The sequence below is a fragment of the Amblyomma americanum genome, chromosome 1 (assembly GCF_052857255.1).
Source record: "Amblyomma americanum isolate KBUSLIRL-KWMA chromosome 1, ASM5285725v1, whole genome shotgun sequence".
NCBI classification, from domain to species: domain Eukaryota; kingdom Metazoa; phylum Arthropoda; class Arachnida; order Ixodida; family Ixodidae; genus Amblyomma; species Amblyomma americanum.
In genome coordinates this window covers 498,002,079-498,016,314 of record NC_135497.1, presented here as the reverse complement: position 1 = coordinate 498,016,314, position 14,236 = coordinate 498,002,079, and the positions used below count along the sequence as shown (strand labels likewise).

The 14,236-nt window shown below is 49.8% G+C and overlaps 1 protein-coding gene across 4 annotated transcripts in view; it reads right to left on the bottom strand.

Annotated features, from left to right (window-relative positions):
• The window catches only part of LOC144116119 (organic cation transporter protein-like), a 163,719-nt gene that overhangs the window by 50,241 nt on the left and 99,242 nt on the right, over positions 1–14,236 (bottom strand). For all 4 annotated transcript variants that reach the window (XM_077650799.1, XM_077650803.1, XM_077650800.1 and 1 more), the window contains exon 3: positions 6,688–6,791. In XM_077650799.1, the coding sequence (XP_077506925.1) occupies positions 6,688–6,791 (104 nt within the window). The remainder of the gene's footprint in view (positions 1–6,687; positions 6,792–14,236) is intronic.

Below are 14,236 nucleotides of genomic sequence, written 5' to 3'. Positions count from 1 at the left end.
CCTGTCGAAGTTAACAGCCGATTCTTCCAGTAGGATGGCTGAAAGCTGCCAGCATGTCTTATTTTTAAACCCGCCGACATGCGCAGCCTTGTTGATAAGTTTTGTGCAAGAGCTTGGTTTTCTGGCACGACAAGATTCTTTCCGAAGCAAAAGATGCATTGAGCTGGTATGTGTGCGCAGAACTTTTTTCAGACTTGCACACGCACGCACAAATTTCGTCTTTAAAGAGCGTTTGCACATGTTCTACCACATCTTACGTCTGGAATGAGCAGCTTGTGCACGTTAAAGGCCCTCCTTTCTCTCTTCCCTTACGGCGCGGTTCAGCTGTCGGCCGAGGTGTGAGAGAGATACGGCACCATTTCCTTCCCCAAAAACCAGCTTTCAATTTTTCAATTTCCGCAAAGAACGTCATTCTTCTCCTCTTCCTTCACACCCTCGTCTATTTCTTCCCTTCCCTTACGCTGCCGTTCAGATGTCGGCCGAGATGTGAGAGATACTACGCCATATCCTTTCCCCAAAAACCAATTTTCAATTTTCAAAATCAGGTGCCGCCGATTAGTGATGGCAGATGCCGGGGTGAGCAAACATCTTTTACCTTCCTTTTTGTTATTTTAAATAAATAATCACTATATATATTTTCAAACGAGGCGAGAACTGCGCGCTCTGGCCACAAATATGCCGCGCACTAGAACCCGTGCGTTTCGTATTTTTGTGTCCGTATTGCAAAACATTCTCCTGCGCAAAGCCCCGCCGCGGTGGCTTAGTGATTAGGGCGCTCGACCACTAATCCGGAGTTCCCGCGTTCGAACCCGACCGCGGCGGCTGCGTTTTTATGGAGGAAAAACGCTAAGGCGCCCGTGTGCTGTGCGATGTCAGTGCACGTTAAAGATCCCCAGGTGGTCGAAATTATTCCGGAGCCCTCCACTACGGCACCTCCTTCTTCCTTTCTTCTTTCACTCCCTTCCTTATTCCTTCCCTTACGGCGCGATTCAGGTGTCCAACGATATATGAGACAGATACTGCGCCTTTTCCTTTCCCCAAAAAACCAATTATTAGTCTCCTGCGAAAAATACTTGTCGCGAACAACCACTTACTAGAAGGTTGCTTACGATAGTCTGCGTTTTTGTTTATAAATAGTTCAACACTAGAACTTGCCTCGACTGTCCGAAATCGGCGAATAACTGCAGTCGTCTGCGCTCAGAATTTTCTTCGCGGCGAGCGGAGCACCACATTTGACACGCTGCGCCATCTAGGGGCTCCTAGACCTACCCCAGCTCCACGCTGGGAAAATGGTTCAGTTCGCAGTTCGCCGGATGGCGCAACCGCGCAGCCTCTGAAGCCACTGATCACTACGTGGCTGGATGCCGAATTCCCGCTTTCCGAAGCAGGCGCTAGTGGAGCCACCGGAAGTTGAACCGCATGTCCCAGAAATGCGGTGCCAGCTGCGCCTGCTGTAGCTTCTCAGTATTTCACACTGCAAAAAGCCGCGTCTTTTGCCCTTTTGTTCTGTTTTTTTAATTGCTACTGGGTAATGTCTGCTGTTATGTCGAAGGAATAAGGAATCTATACCCGAGAAATGCCAATACTGTTTGAAGAACAGTGTAATTTCAGAGGAACGGAAGAAAACAGGTATTATTATTAGTATTATTATTTTATGTTCACAGATGAGATTTTGTAGTAGCGGTACTTGAGGAAGTGTCTTCTCAAAACAGCTGGCCTCGCAGCAACTTTCACAACAGTTGTTGTTCGAGTGATGTCTCAGGGAACATTGCTGTCCACTGGGTTTTGCTGGCTACTTTCTTTGCGGCAGTTAATTTTGCCTTTTCTTAATTTCTTAAATTGCTAGCGAGATTTATCCTTTTTTATGCTTCTATGTTGTAATAAGGACAGTTGCCGGGCCAGTTGGTACATGATCTCACCGAAAAACAGCGCGCTTACACGGGACACGAGAAAGGAGACACGCACACACACAGCGCTTACTTACAACTGCAGGTTTTATTGCATTGCTCACAATAAATACTAGAAAGGAAAAAACAAAAACAGTAGAAGGCGAGGAAGAATTCCTTCTGTCGCATCATGTCGTCATAGTTATTCAAGATATTGAATCTCTTTTCTTTTCAATGCCATCGATGGCGTGCGAATGCATGACGCGGCTTTCGTATCTATGATGAAAGCTTCAAACAGTTCGCGCTTGTGCTGGTGATTATATCGCCCCAAAATCTGACTTCGTCCAAAGTTAGGTGTGCAGTGACAGCCAGACACGTGTTTTGCCAGCGTGCTGCCGTATCCCGTGCAGATTGGCGTGCTCTCGTAAACGGTCGTTTATGCAACGTCCACTTTGACCCACATAAGAAGCCCCGCATGACAGCGGGATCTCGTAAATTACCTCCGTGTCACAGGTGGTGAACATTTGTTCATGCTTCTTACTGCACCGCGCTGGTTTTGGGGCATCTTCGTTCACCAATCTGCAAAGCAAATTGAGCTTTCTAAGTGCAGTTAGAATCAGATCAACTCCAGCACGCCCTATTATCTTCTTCAACGAGTGGCTGATCCCCTGTAGATACGGCATAACAGCCCTCTTATCTTTTTCATTCCGTGGCTTCTTCGGGTGGCCAGATTGGCGGAGATCTTTCAGGAGCTTGAATCCGATCCCTGAAATGAGGGCATCCGGGAAGCCCGCTTCGCGTAGACGTTTCAGCTGGGAGTCTGTGCTAGCTGGCTGACGGTGATAGCACGATCTTTGGAGGGCATTCTTCAAGGCGCCCAAGGATATTGGTCGTTTGACGAGCTTCGTATGCGAGGAAGAGTATGGCAAAAGGCTTTTCTTTGACCTCGGAGCATAGCACCAGCACAGATGGTCCTCACTTGGAAACAACTGCAGGTCAAGGTACTGAAGTTGGCCTTCATCAGGCAGTTCTTTTGTCAATTCAAATTCTCCTAAGTTTTCAGAAAATATATTGAAAAGTGCCTCTACGTCCTTGCCTGGGTCCTGATCAGACGTTTTGTAGACGATGATGAAGTCGTCGACAAAACGAAAAACCCTTATTACTTTGGTGTTGAGCAACGCTTCCTTTAGCCGACGATCCGCCTTTGCAAGCAGGAGATCGCTGAGTAGAGGTGCGACACAGGAGCCGATGCACACGCCCTGCCTCTGTACGAACAGTTCATTATTGTAGGCGGATTATTGAAGGTGAGTGATGGGCTTCGTATACGCTGGCTTACAACACGTATGTTGAGGCGCTCAAAGACGCTAAAAAGAGCTGCCACTAACATCTACTGCCCTCTATGCTAACCACGAATGTGCAAAAACTCTGGCGTGTCATTAATCCTTCCACCGATTATAGCATCGCCTTATCTGACTTATCAGGTGACCCCAGTCCTTGCGCCATTTGCGCCACAATTCTTGACCGCGCATTCACTCACAATTTAACAGCCATGTGTGATCTACATATACGTACAACTCACGACTTCAACTATGCTTTGATGCCACCTATAGCTGTTGCTACTCCTGGTATCATTAAGCTTATTAATGGACTCAGTGTTGATTCCGCTCTGGGTTATGACTGCATGAACCCAAAGTTCTTAAAAATCACTTCAGCTTATTCTTCCATTATAATAACTAAACTTTTGCAGCAATCACTTCACTAATCAACGCTGCGTACTGAGTGTAAACTCGGAAAGGTGGTTCAAGTCTACAAATCCGGCAGCAAAGCATCCCGTAGTAATTATTCTCCCATACCCCTTGCCAGCACTTGGTGCAAAATGCTTGAACATATAGTATTCACTAACTTTGTTGACTTCCATGAATCAAACTAATTTTTTACGTCAGCACAATATGTTTTTTCGAAAATCTGACTCTTGCGAAACATAGTTAATGTTGTTTACACATGCATTGCATCTTATTCTAGACCTGTCACAACTATCTGACTGTATATTTCTAGATTTTCAAAGGCTTTCGACAAGGCATGTCACAAACCATTACTTCAAAAACTAAAGTGAATATTGACTGTACCTTATTGAAATGGATTGAATGTTTTCTAATTAATCGCTCACAATTTGTTTTTGCTAACAGTTATATTTTCAGTTTTACCGAGGTGTCTTCCGGTGTTCCACAAGGTTCAGTTCTTGGACCCATACTCTTTCTAATTGACATTAATGATCTCCCATCTCTTGTCAACTCTCATGTTCACCTATTCGCTGATGATTACGCCATTTTTAGAGAAAGAACCAACGCTAAAGACATTACATTACTTCAATCAGGCATCAACGCAATAAGGAATTGGTGCGAAGATTGGTTAAGGCAGCTAAATATTGACAAATGCAAAGTCATGCGTGTATCCAGGAAAACTTCCGCCCCGCCTCACTACTACATCGATAAAAATTCGTTGGAATCAGTCTCGTCACATCAATACCTCGGCGTTCACATTACTTCTAATCTTAACTGGTCTCCTCATGCCGAGAACATCATTAAAAATGCTAATCTCATGCTAGGCTACCTACGTCGCAACTTTTTAAATGTTGCTTCGAATTTGAAACTATTGCTTTATAAAACAACAATACATCCAAGCTCGAGTATGCAACACCTGTATGGGACCCTGCTATGACAGCTTAATTAATGATCTTGATATGGAGCAAATTAACTCTGTACGTTTCATCCTTTCTAACTGCAACCGCACAGCGAGTATAACTGCTATGAACTCGAATCTCTGTCTCCCAACACTGACATCGCGTAGAAAACTGTTTCACTTCGCCCTGTTCCACAAGCTGTATCATCATCCCGCTGTACTTGATCACCTCATCCCCCAGCCAATTTATGTATCCCGCCAAATTGATCATAATCACAAAGTCGGGATTTTGTCATGCAACACGAAATGCTTCTCGCAGCCATTCCTGCTGCGAAGCTCACGTGACTGGAACCACCTTCTTGCAGAAGTTGCTGGCATTGTAAATTATGAACAGTTCCACGTAGCGCTAGCTAACATTGTATATTTAGATGATATACCGCATTCATGTAACTAACTGTATTTCTCTGTGTTCTTTGTATATTTACTACTCCCGCTCTGAAATTCCACAGCATGACGGGTAATGTAAATAAATAAATAAATAAATAAATAAATAAATAAATAAATAAAATAATTCGGGAAGAGTGGGGCAAACAGCGCCCCAAATTCGCAAATCATTGTTTTAATTATTCGGAATTTTCAAAAACTAATATTACAGGATTATTTACTACTGACTTGGCGTTGCACTCAGTTAATATCAAGACGCTAGCTTAAGCGGAACGCATTTAAATTTTATGATACTGCAAAGTTCAAAGCGTCGTAGCTTGCCCAAACCATGGGGCGCACATTCTTTGTCAGCCTATCCGCATGGTAAACACTGCATCCAGACAAAAGCGGGCACCGTTTTGTTCCGTGGCGCGCTATAGAGACAAGACTATTCTGCAGCCAGGCTTTCGTGTATGCCCTGTTTGTCAATACTTTTGAATTTACTGTCTTATTCGCAGCTGTTTTTGCCGTTTCCGCTTCACTGCTGTTGCTCTTTCGCTGCATTCCTATATAATGTGCATAAGATTTGGTTCGATTCGTATTACGTGAACACGATATTTTGCACGAGATTGTAAGCCGCACCGAACAGAACTTGCTGCATTGTCAGAAAGTGTTGTGCAAGAAACCTTTCTTGCTACCCTGAAAGAATGTGAACATTAGGATACAAAGCAGCTCTGTGCAGCTGCTGTCCTTCATATTCCCCAGCTGTTTTACTGTTTCGTGGAGGGCGTCTTAAAGGACACCTAACACTTAATGTCACGAGCGCAGCTTGATGCTTGCCAGAACTTTCTTCTCGTCTTCTTAGCGTCAAACTGCAATAAGTGTTTTCCTTCTGCAAGTTGTCCCAGAGAGCGATAAAACAATACAAAGCTTCTAGGCAAGCAATGAGATCATTATCGATAGTTTAGGCCATGCAGAGCACCGACATGTAGCTTTTTGTTCCATGTGCAGCCTGCTGCTAAAATAATTCACTCCGAAGAACACGAGACGCAAGCATTCTTAAACTTTGCGTAACATAAGACCTATAATAAATTGTAACAATTATATACGGAAGTAAGTCTAGGACGCTTGGTCGGCTGAGCTACACAGCAGTGAAAAATGTGGTGTCCACAAATTCGCGGCTTTTTGACCGTTTCCTTGTTCTTCAAGGCTCCCGTCGCAATTTTTTTCTTTCTTGGAAAAGACCAATCTTGTCAGACTGAAGTGCAATAATAGAGAACATGTGACTTATTATGCGAGCGAAATATTTGATTCTGTCGCCTATTAAAAAGCTAGGTGGCGCCAAGTGCTAAAAATGTCGCGTTTTGCCCCAGTTTTTCCTGCGTTGAATTCTGCCCCAGCTGCGCAATCGCCATCGCGCGAACATGCAGTGGGTTACCGTGACGATGCGCCAGAACCAAGGTCCTTACGCGAACCGCGGCTGAACCCCATCCGTCAAACCGTCTCGATGCTTGCACTTGGATTTCTTCGTAACGTCTTGAAAGACGGAAAACGCACAAGCATAGACGCGTGGGGGTGCCAATAATGCATTTTGAAGTGGCTTTCGTGCTATGGCGAACTAGAAACGGGCATGGCTCTTTGAGCGGCAGCGCGCAGGCCAACCGCTTGGTCGCTGTCACAGCGCGAGGGCGGGACTTACCGATCCGACATTTCACCGAAGAGGAGCACTCCGACGAGGGCACCCGCCATGACGACGCTCTGCGCGACGGATCGGTGATAGCTGCGGCCACACACCAGGTTCCACTGCGACACGCAGATGTTCAGTTTGGAGACACACTCAGCATGTTACAATAGTAGCAGTTTACGCAGCTCAAGCCTCATTTTCCAACTTCCTAGGAGAAACTGAAAATTTTATGAAATCAACACACAAAACACTGTGCGAGGTTGTTCAGAAGATTATACAATTCCGAAAAGCCTCTCACATTTTTACATATACGACGCTTCTCAGCAGTGCCATGACGCACATCATGTAGGCTGTGTTTCTGTATCTCGTATGTTTCTGTGTCTCCTATGTGGTTGTCCGGTTCACCACCGGCACATCGGATTAGGCAACACATATTGGTTAGTCATTTAAATTCTCTTCAAAGAGACACGCATTGGTCAAGTGCAAGAGTAAAAAGAAACTAACAGCAGAACAGTAAGAATAAAGCCGCTTAGTTACGCAAAGAAATAAACACCACCCGCCTCTGTCCACGTGTTATAGTCACAGCTTATCAACAGTTATTAAAGGAAGCATACAAATGACTGAAAAGGGTGCTAAAACTTTCTTCTACGCTGCTTCGAATCGCCATGCCGAAGAGAGCTGAAAAATAGAAATCTACCGGTGATATTGATACGTGGCGGCTAGAAGCAGCAGTAGAAAGAGCAGAGGTAACCTGCTACACAAGGAACCGATGGCTTGGAGTAGACTCTCAGCACACAAGCGCGCACCTCAGCGTCGTCTTCGTTACCAACCACTTCGTCGTCCTCCCAGCGTCCGTAGCATGACCCCCCCCTCGCGGCAAAAGAACCGTCCCGGTGCGCACTACACATGCCATCTAGACGGTGAGTTGTAAGGTTTGAGGCGGGACACATGGACGATGTCGGTGCGGGGTGCAGCGGCCGGAGATGGCGGATGTAGCGGGGTGATCTCGTACGTCACCGCGGTCACCGGACGTACGACCCGATAAGGGCCTGTATATCGGGGGAGCAGTTTTTCACAAAGGCCCACACGGCGGGAAGGGATCCAGAGTAACACAAGGGAGCCAGGAGAGTAGGTGACTTCACGACGGCGACAGTCATGACGTCGTTTCTGATTGACTTGGGAGGCCGACAGCCGCTGGCGGGCGACAAGACGGGCAGCGTCGGCGCGAGCGATGGCGTCCCGAGCGTAAGGACTCGTGGAGGCAGTGGCGGGCAGTACACTGTCGAAGGGCAGCAAAGGATCGCGGCCAAAGAGAAGGTAAAAAGGGGAGAAACCGGCTGTATCGGGACGCGTAGAATTGTAGGCGAATGTAACAAATGGGGGGCTAATATCCCAGTCGCGGTGATGGTCGGAGACGTACATGGAAATCATGTAGGTGAGGGTACGGTTCAGACGCTCAGTGAGGCCGTTCGTCTGCGGATGGTAGGCCGTGGCGAATTGATGACGGACGGAGCAGGAGCGGAGGAGTTCGGCGGCCACTTTGGAAAGAAAGCAGCGACCGCGATCGGTGAGCAGGTGACGGGGAGCACCGTGGTGGAGTATGACGTCGTGCAGGAGAAAGTCAGCGACATCAGTTGCGCAGCTGGTTGGGATCGCTCGAGTAATAGCGTAGCGCGTGGAGTAGTCCGTCGCGACCGCGATCCATTTGTTTCCCATAGCAGACACCGGAAAAGGGCCGAGCAGGTCGAGGCCGACACGAAAAAACGGGTCTACGGGGATGGGAATCGGCTGAAGGTGCCCGGGAGGGAGAACCGAGGGCGTCTTCCGCCGTTGGCACAGTTCGCAAGCGGCCACATAACGGCGGACAGAAGGGTATAGACCGGGCCAAAAGAAGCGGCGGCGCACGCTGTCGTAGGTGCGGGAGACTCCAAGATGACCGGCCGTGGGAACGTCATGAAGCTGTTCAAGGACGCTGCTGCGCAGGTGTTGAGGGACCACGAGCAAGAGGTCAGCGCCGTCAGGCCGCATATTGCGCCGGTAGAGGACGTTCTCATGGAGCACAAATGGGGCGAGGGACGCATCACAGCGGTTGGCAGTGAGGCGGTCGATGAGGGAACGTAGCGACGAATCCAAGCGCTGTTCTTGCCCAATGTTGCGGAAGGCCGAGATGGATAAGACGCAGGCGTCAGCCTCGCATTCGTTGGAGGAAGGCGGATCGACAGGGTAACGGGACAAGCAATCCGCGTCCTGGTGCAAGCGGCCGGACTTGTGGACGACACAAAATGTGTACTCTTGAAGGCGAAGAGCCCAGCGCCCCAGCCGGCCAGTAGGGTCTTTGAGCGAAGAAAGCCAGCATAAGGCGTGGTGATCCGTGATAAAAGAGAAAGGGTGCCCAAACAAGTAAGGGCGGAATTTTGCAATAGCCCAAACCAGAGCGAGGCATTCCCGCTCGGTGATAGGATAGTTGCGCTCTGACACAGAAAGTAGACGGCTGGCGTACGCAATAACGCGAAGCTTGTTGCGTTGCCGCTGAGCAAGTAGGGCACCAATTCCATGGCCGCTCGCATCGGTCAAAAGTTCCGTAGGGGCTGAAGGATCAAAGTGCGCCAACACAGGTGGAGCAGTGAGGCCACTGATAAGGGCTCTGAAGGCGTCAGCTTGGGGGGGTCCCCAAGAGAACGGGATGTCCTTCTTGAGGAGCGTGGTAAGAGGTCGGGCTATTTCCGCAAAGTTCTGGATGAACCGGCGGAAATAGGAACATAGGCCGAGAAAGCTGCGCATATCACCGGAGGAGCGCGGAGTAGGAAATGAACGCACGGCGCGGACTTTGTCGGGGTCGGGTTGGATCCCAGCAGAATCGACCAAGTGGCCAAGGACCTTGAGCTGACGGTGGCCGAAGGTACATTTCTTTGAGTTCAGCTGAAGACCAGGGCGGCGGAAGACGGCAAGGATGGCTGAAAGGCGATGCAGGTGGCTTTGGAATGTGGACGAAAAAACAATTACGCCATCTAAGTAGCAGAGGCATGTCGTCCACTTAAAACCGCGCAGGAGGGAGTCCATCATGCGCTCGAAGGTCGCAGGGGCATTGCACAGGCCGAAAGGCATGACTTTAAACTGGTACAGGCCGTCCGGGGTGACAAAGGCGGTTTCCTCCCGATCGCGTTCATCGACAGCGATCTGCCAGTACCCTGAGCGAAGATCAATGGAGGAAAAGTAACTGGCGCCGTGCAAGCAGTCGCGAGCGTCGTCAATTCGGGGCAAAGGGTAGACGTCTTTCTTTGTGACGGCATTCAGATGGCGGTAATCAACGCAGAATCGCCAGGTTTGATCTTTCTTTTTAACAAGCACGACAGGAGACGCCCAAGGACTACTCGGAGGCTCGATGATGTTGCGGGCCAGCATCTTGTCCACCTCTGCCTGAATAACACGGCGCTCTGCGAGGGAGACCCTATAGGCCCGTCCGTGAATAGGGCGGGCTTCGCCGGTGTCAATGTGGTGGGTGACAACAGAGGTTTGACCCAAGGGACGGTCCCAAAGTAAAAAATATCACTGTAGGAGGACAAAAGGCTGTGAAGAGAGGTAGAATCAGCAGAGGGCAGATCGGCCGCGATCATCCGGGAAATAGAGTCCTCACGGAAGGGTTGCGATGTAGGGACATTGGAGACGGCAGTCGTTGGGTCAGGAGCCAGGACAGAAACTGTGCAATCGGTCAATGGGGACAGATCAGCAAGGGAAATGCCGGTCGGAAGTACCTGAGGGGACAGGCTGAAGTTGAGGACAGGGAGGCAGGTGCAGTTGTTGGTGATGTGGACAATGGTGTGGGGAAAGAGGACATTACGATTCAGAATCAGAGCGGTGATAGGGCAGGCGACGTAGTCTCCATCAGGGACGGGAGGAGAAGGCGACAGAGGGATGTAGACAGCAGTTTGTGGCGGGAGACGAGCAAACTCGGTGGATTGAAGGCGAGGTGAGCTGGTGGAGTCGTCATTACACAGGGGCAGATCCAATCGAAAAAGGCTTGAGGAACAGTCAATAAGAGCTGAATGGGCGGTTAAAAAGTCAAGGCCAAGGATTATGTCCTGAGGGCACCGGGTCAGGACGGTGAACAGAACGGGTATATGACGCCCGGCAATGCTGACTCTCGCAGTGCACATTCCAATCACGGCAGCGGGGCTGCCATCGGCGACGCGAACCGTGGACATGGCGGCAGGCGTTAAAACTTTCTTCAGACGGCGGCACAAAGAAGAGCTCAGGACAGACACTTGGCCGCCAGTATCAATGAGGGAAAGGACCGGGACACCATCCCCGAGAACATTCAAGAGATTACGTTGGGCAGCGGGGGTCAAGAGAGGATTTTCAGGCCGGGTCAATGATGCAGCGTCACCTCTGGGGGCTGCATCGGCTAGTTTTCCGAGAAATGGCGGGAGGTCGAAGGAGAAGGGCTGCGGCGTGTGGGAGGAGAACGGGAGCGGCGGCCTAATGGGGAAGGTGAGCGGCTGGACCCACGAGCGTGCGGAGCGGGCTCGTCAGGGAGCGGATCGGGTCGTGGTGTGAAGCGGTGCGGGCCGTAGTCGTTGCGGCGGTCGACGAAGGTGTAGGGGCGAGGTGGCGGGGACCAACGGCTGCGGCAGTGACGGGAGATGTGTCCGACGCGAGAGCAGGTAAAACAGATCGGCCTGTCATCAGAGGTACGCCATTCAGCAGGATTGCGATATCGGTACCGAGGCGAGAAGCTGCGACTGTAAGTGGCAGCTGAGATCACTGGAGGGTCCGGGCTGGCATGAGCGTTGTCCACGACGCGAGGAGAAGGGACGGCCAAGTTCGCAACCTCCTGGCGAACAACGGCTTGGATGAGGGCCAAGGTGTTGTCCGGCAGTGGCAAGGAAGAAACAGCGGGCGTCATCGCCTCCAGTTCGCGGCGCACGATCCGGGTTAAGTTAGCCGGGTCAGAAGGCTGCCGCAATGTTGGCAGATCTTCACAGGAGGAGCTAACAGCAGTGTTCGGCAGCCGGTCAAAACGGTGAGAAATGCGCCGGTGTTTGGCTTGCTCGAAACGGCGGCACACCTCAAGAACAGAAGCGACCGTGGAAGTCTTTGCATAGAAGCAGATTAAAGGCATCGTCGGCAATGCCTTTCAGTATGTGGCCAACTCGATCTGCTTCGGACATGTCTTTATCAACTTTACGGCACAAGGCGAGGACGTCTTGTATGTAGGCTATGTATGGCTCGGAGGAAGTTTGGGCGTGGGTCGCGAGTGCCTTCTTGGCGGCGATTTGGCGGCCGATGGGTTTTCCGAAGAGGTCACGGAGCTTCTGCTTACATATGTCCCATGAGGTCAAGTCATCTTCGTGGGTTTCGAACCACACTCTCGCGGGGCCGGTCAGGTAAAATATCACATTAGCGAGCATAAGCGTTGGATCCCACCTGTTGTGCGTGCTGACGCGTTCGTAAAGGGCCAGCCAGTCGTCCACATCAACGTCGTCTGTGCCGCAGAACGTGCCCGGTTCGCGGTGGTGGGCGACGAGGACCGCTGGCGGTGTTGACGGAGAGGGAGATGGCTCGGACTCGGTAGACATGTTGGCGAGACGGCGGCCACGACGGAGAGCCAGCTTGAGGTCGGGGATCGAATTTAGCAACCTCCACCAAATGATACGTGGCGGCTAGAAGCAGCAGTAGAAAGAGCAGAGGTAACCTGCTACGCAAGGAACCGATGGCTTGGAGTAGACTCTCAGCACACAAGCGCGCACCTCAGCGTCGTCTTCGTTACCAACCACTTCGTCGTCCTCCCAGCGTCCGTAGCAATATGTTTGAGCGTATCAGGTTGGCAATATATCAACAACCAATTATGCTGCCCTCTCCACCTATTCTTGAATCTAAAAATAGTATTGTATGTCGGTTCCCACCTCCATACCTGGAAATTCTACTCTATACGGCGGAAGTCCCGCGTCAGCCGAGTGTCAGTAAGCCTGTAGACGAGAGAAGAGTACGATGCGAAACAGGTTGCCGAACGTTAAAGCTGATGCGCCTGCAGACATTTGCGCGGAAGCAAACGTAATCGTAAATGTACACCGCGAAGCACTGGTGGCCGTCGCGCACGGCACAGCCTAGCCTGCGGGAGATGCTGGGTCTTCCTCGTGCAGATAATAAACAAATCGTCGAGCTGTAATGCGAGAATATATTTTTCCTTTTTGTGCGATTTAATAGTACATGCACACGATACTTTGAAGAATTATACCCCACTAAATGCCATAATTGTTATAACTAGACGGTTACAGCGGTACCGTCACAATTTTGACTTACCTATTCCACTAGATGCTCAGTGAATGGGGTTGTAATTATTTTTGGAGAATAATTATTTTTCTCGATTTATGCTTTGCTTTTCTTTTTCAGGGTCGACAGAGGATAACAAAACATCAACATCAACAAACATCAACCCGACCTCAAGCTCACAATCTGAGGCTGTGATGAGGCTTAGTGAGTCGCCAGTAGCCTCTGGAAAAGTAAGGCAAGGGCGACTGTGGAAAACACGACCTCAACTAATCAGGTTGAGGCTGAGTGAGGTCGCCAAATTTTATTTGAGGTCAAAGTGAGGTCGAGGTATTTGACGTCAAATGCCCTAATTTGGTGGTGATAAAACCGCAAGCAAGGACAGTAGCACATCACTTCGGTTGGGCGGAGGCTTATTTTTCTGAACTATCGGTTTGGCTACGAGAAAACCGTGAACGTAGCCGAGAGGGAACGTTGTGCTCGGAACGCTGCACGTGTGCGGGAGGCCAGAGCCCACAGACGTGTAGCGGGTGGAACATAGGTATACAGAAAGCAGTCGTGATGCGTCCCGCGCACATGCCGTACTGCACGAACCGCCAGTGTGTTCCCGCGCATTTCTGACACCACAGAGCAGTCAGTCTAGCCGTCCCATGACATAAATATACATAATCGACGTAATCTTAAGCGCCATTGTGTTAATCATTACGCCATCCAGCTCGCGGTCATCGTCCGTCGGGCCCTTGCAGCTAGAGGGCGCTCATTTTTAGCGACGCTTCTGCGCTGCCATGCTTCACCACTCTATCTGCCTTCAGGTGATGTTACTTCGATTCGCGGTGTAACTTAATTTTCTGGTCTTTATGAAACTCCATTGATATCGGTTGTCCTACCTTTTTCTGCCTTAGCCATGCCACTCACGTGCCGAAAATTCGGCGTCGACTGGCGTGAGGGCCGATGCATAATCTGCTCTATGTTATAGTCAGTTCATGTTCTTTGCCTTGTCGCAAACAGCCTGCGTGATTTTCGTTTTCTCTCATCACTTTTTGGACGCGGAAACTACACGCGAATCCTTTACGTGACCCGAATAGTGCCCCGACAGAAACAGGCACGCACTTGCAAAGAAACCAGAGTTTGTTCTTAAACTTCCCTTTCAAATATTTCTGCCATCTCCAAGTAGTAACATTCTGCGCAATGATGCAGACGTTTTAGCACACAAGCCTCCTTAAGTTTCTAAACTACCTTTTTTGGAACATAATATGAGTTCCGTCCGCATTACGCAAGAACAGTTCTCCTGTGCAAC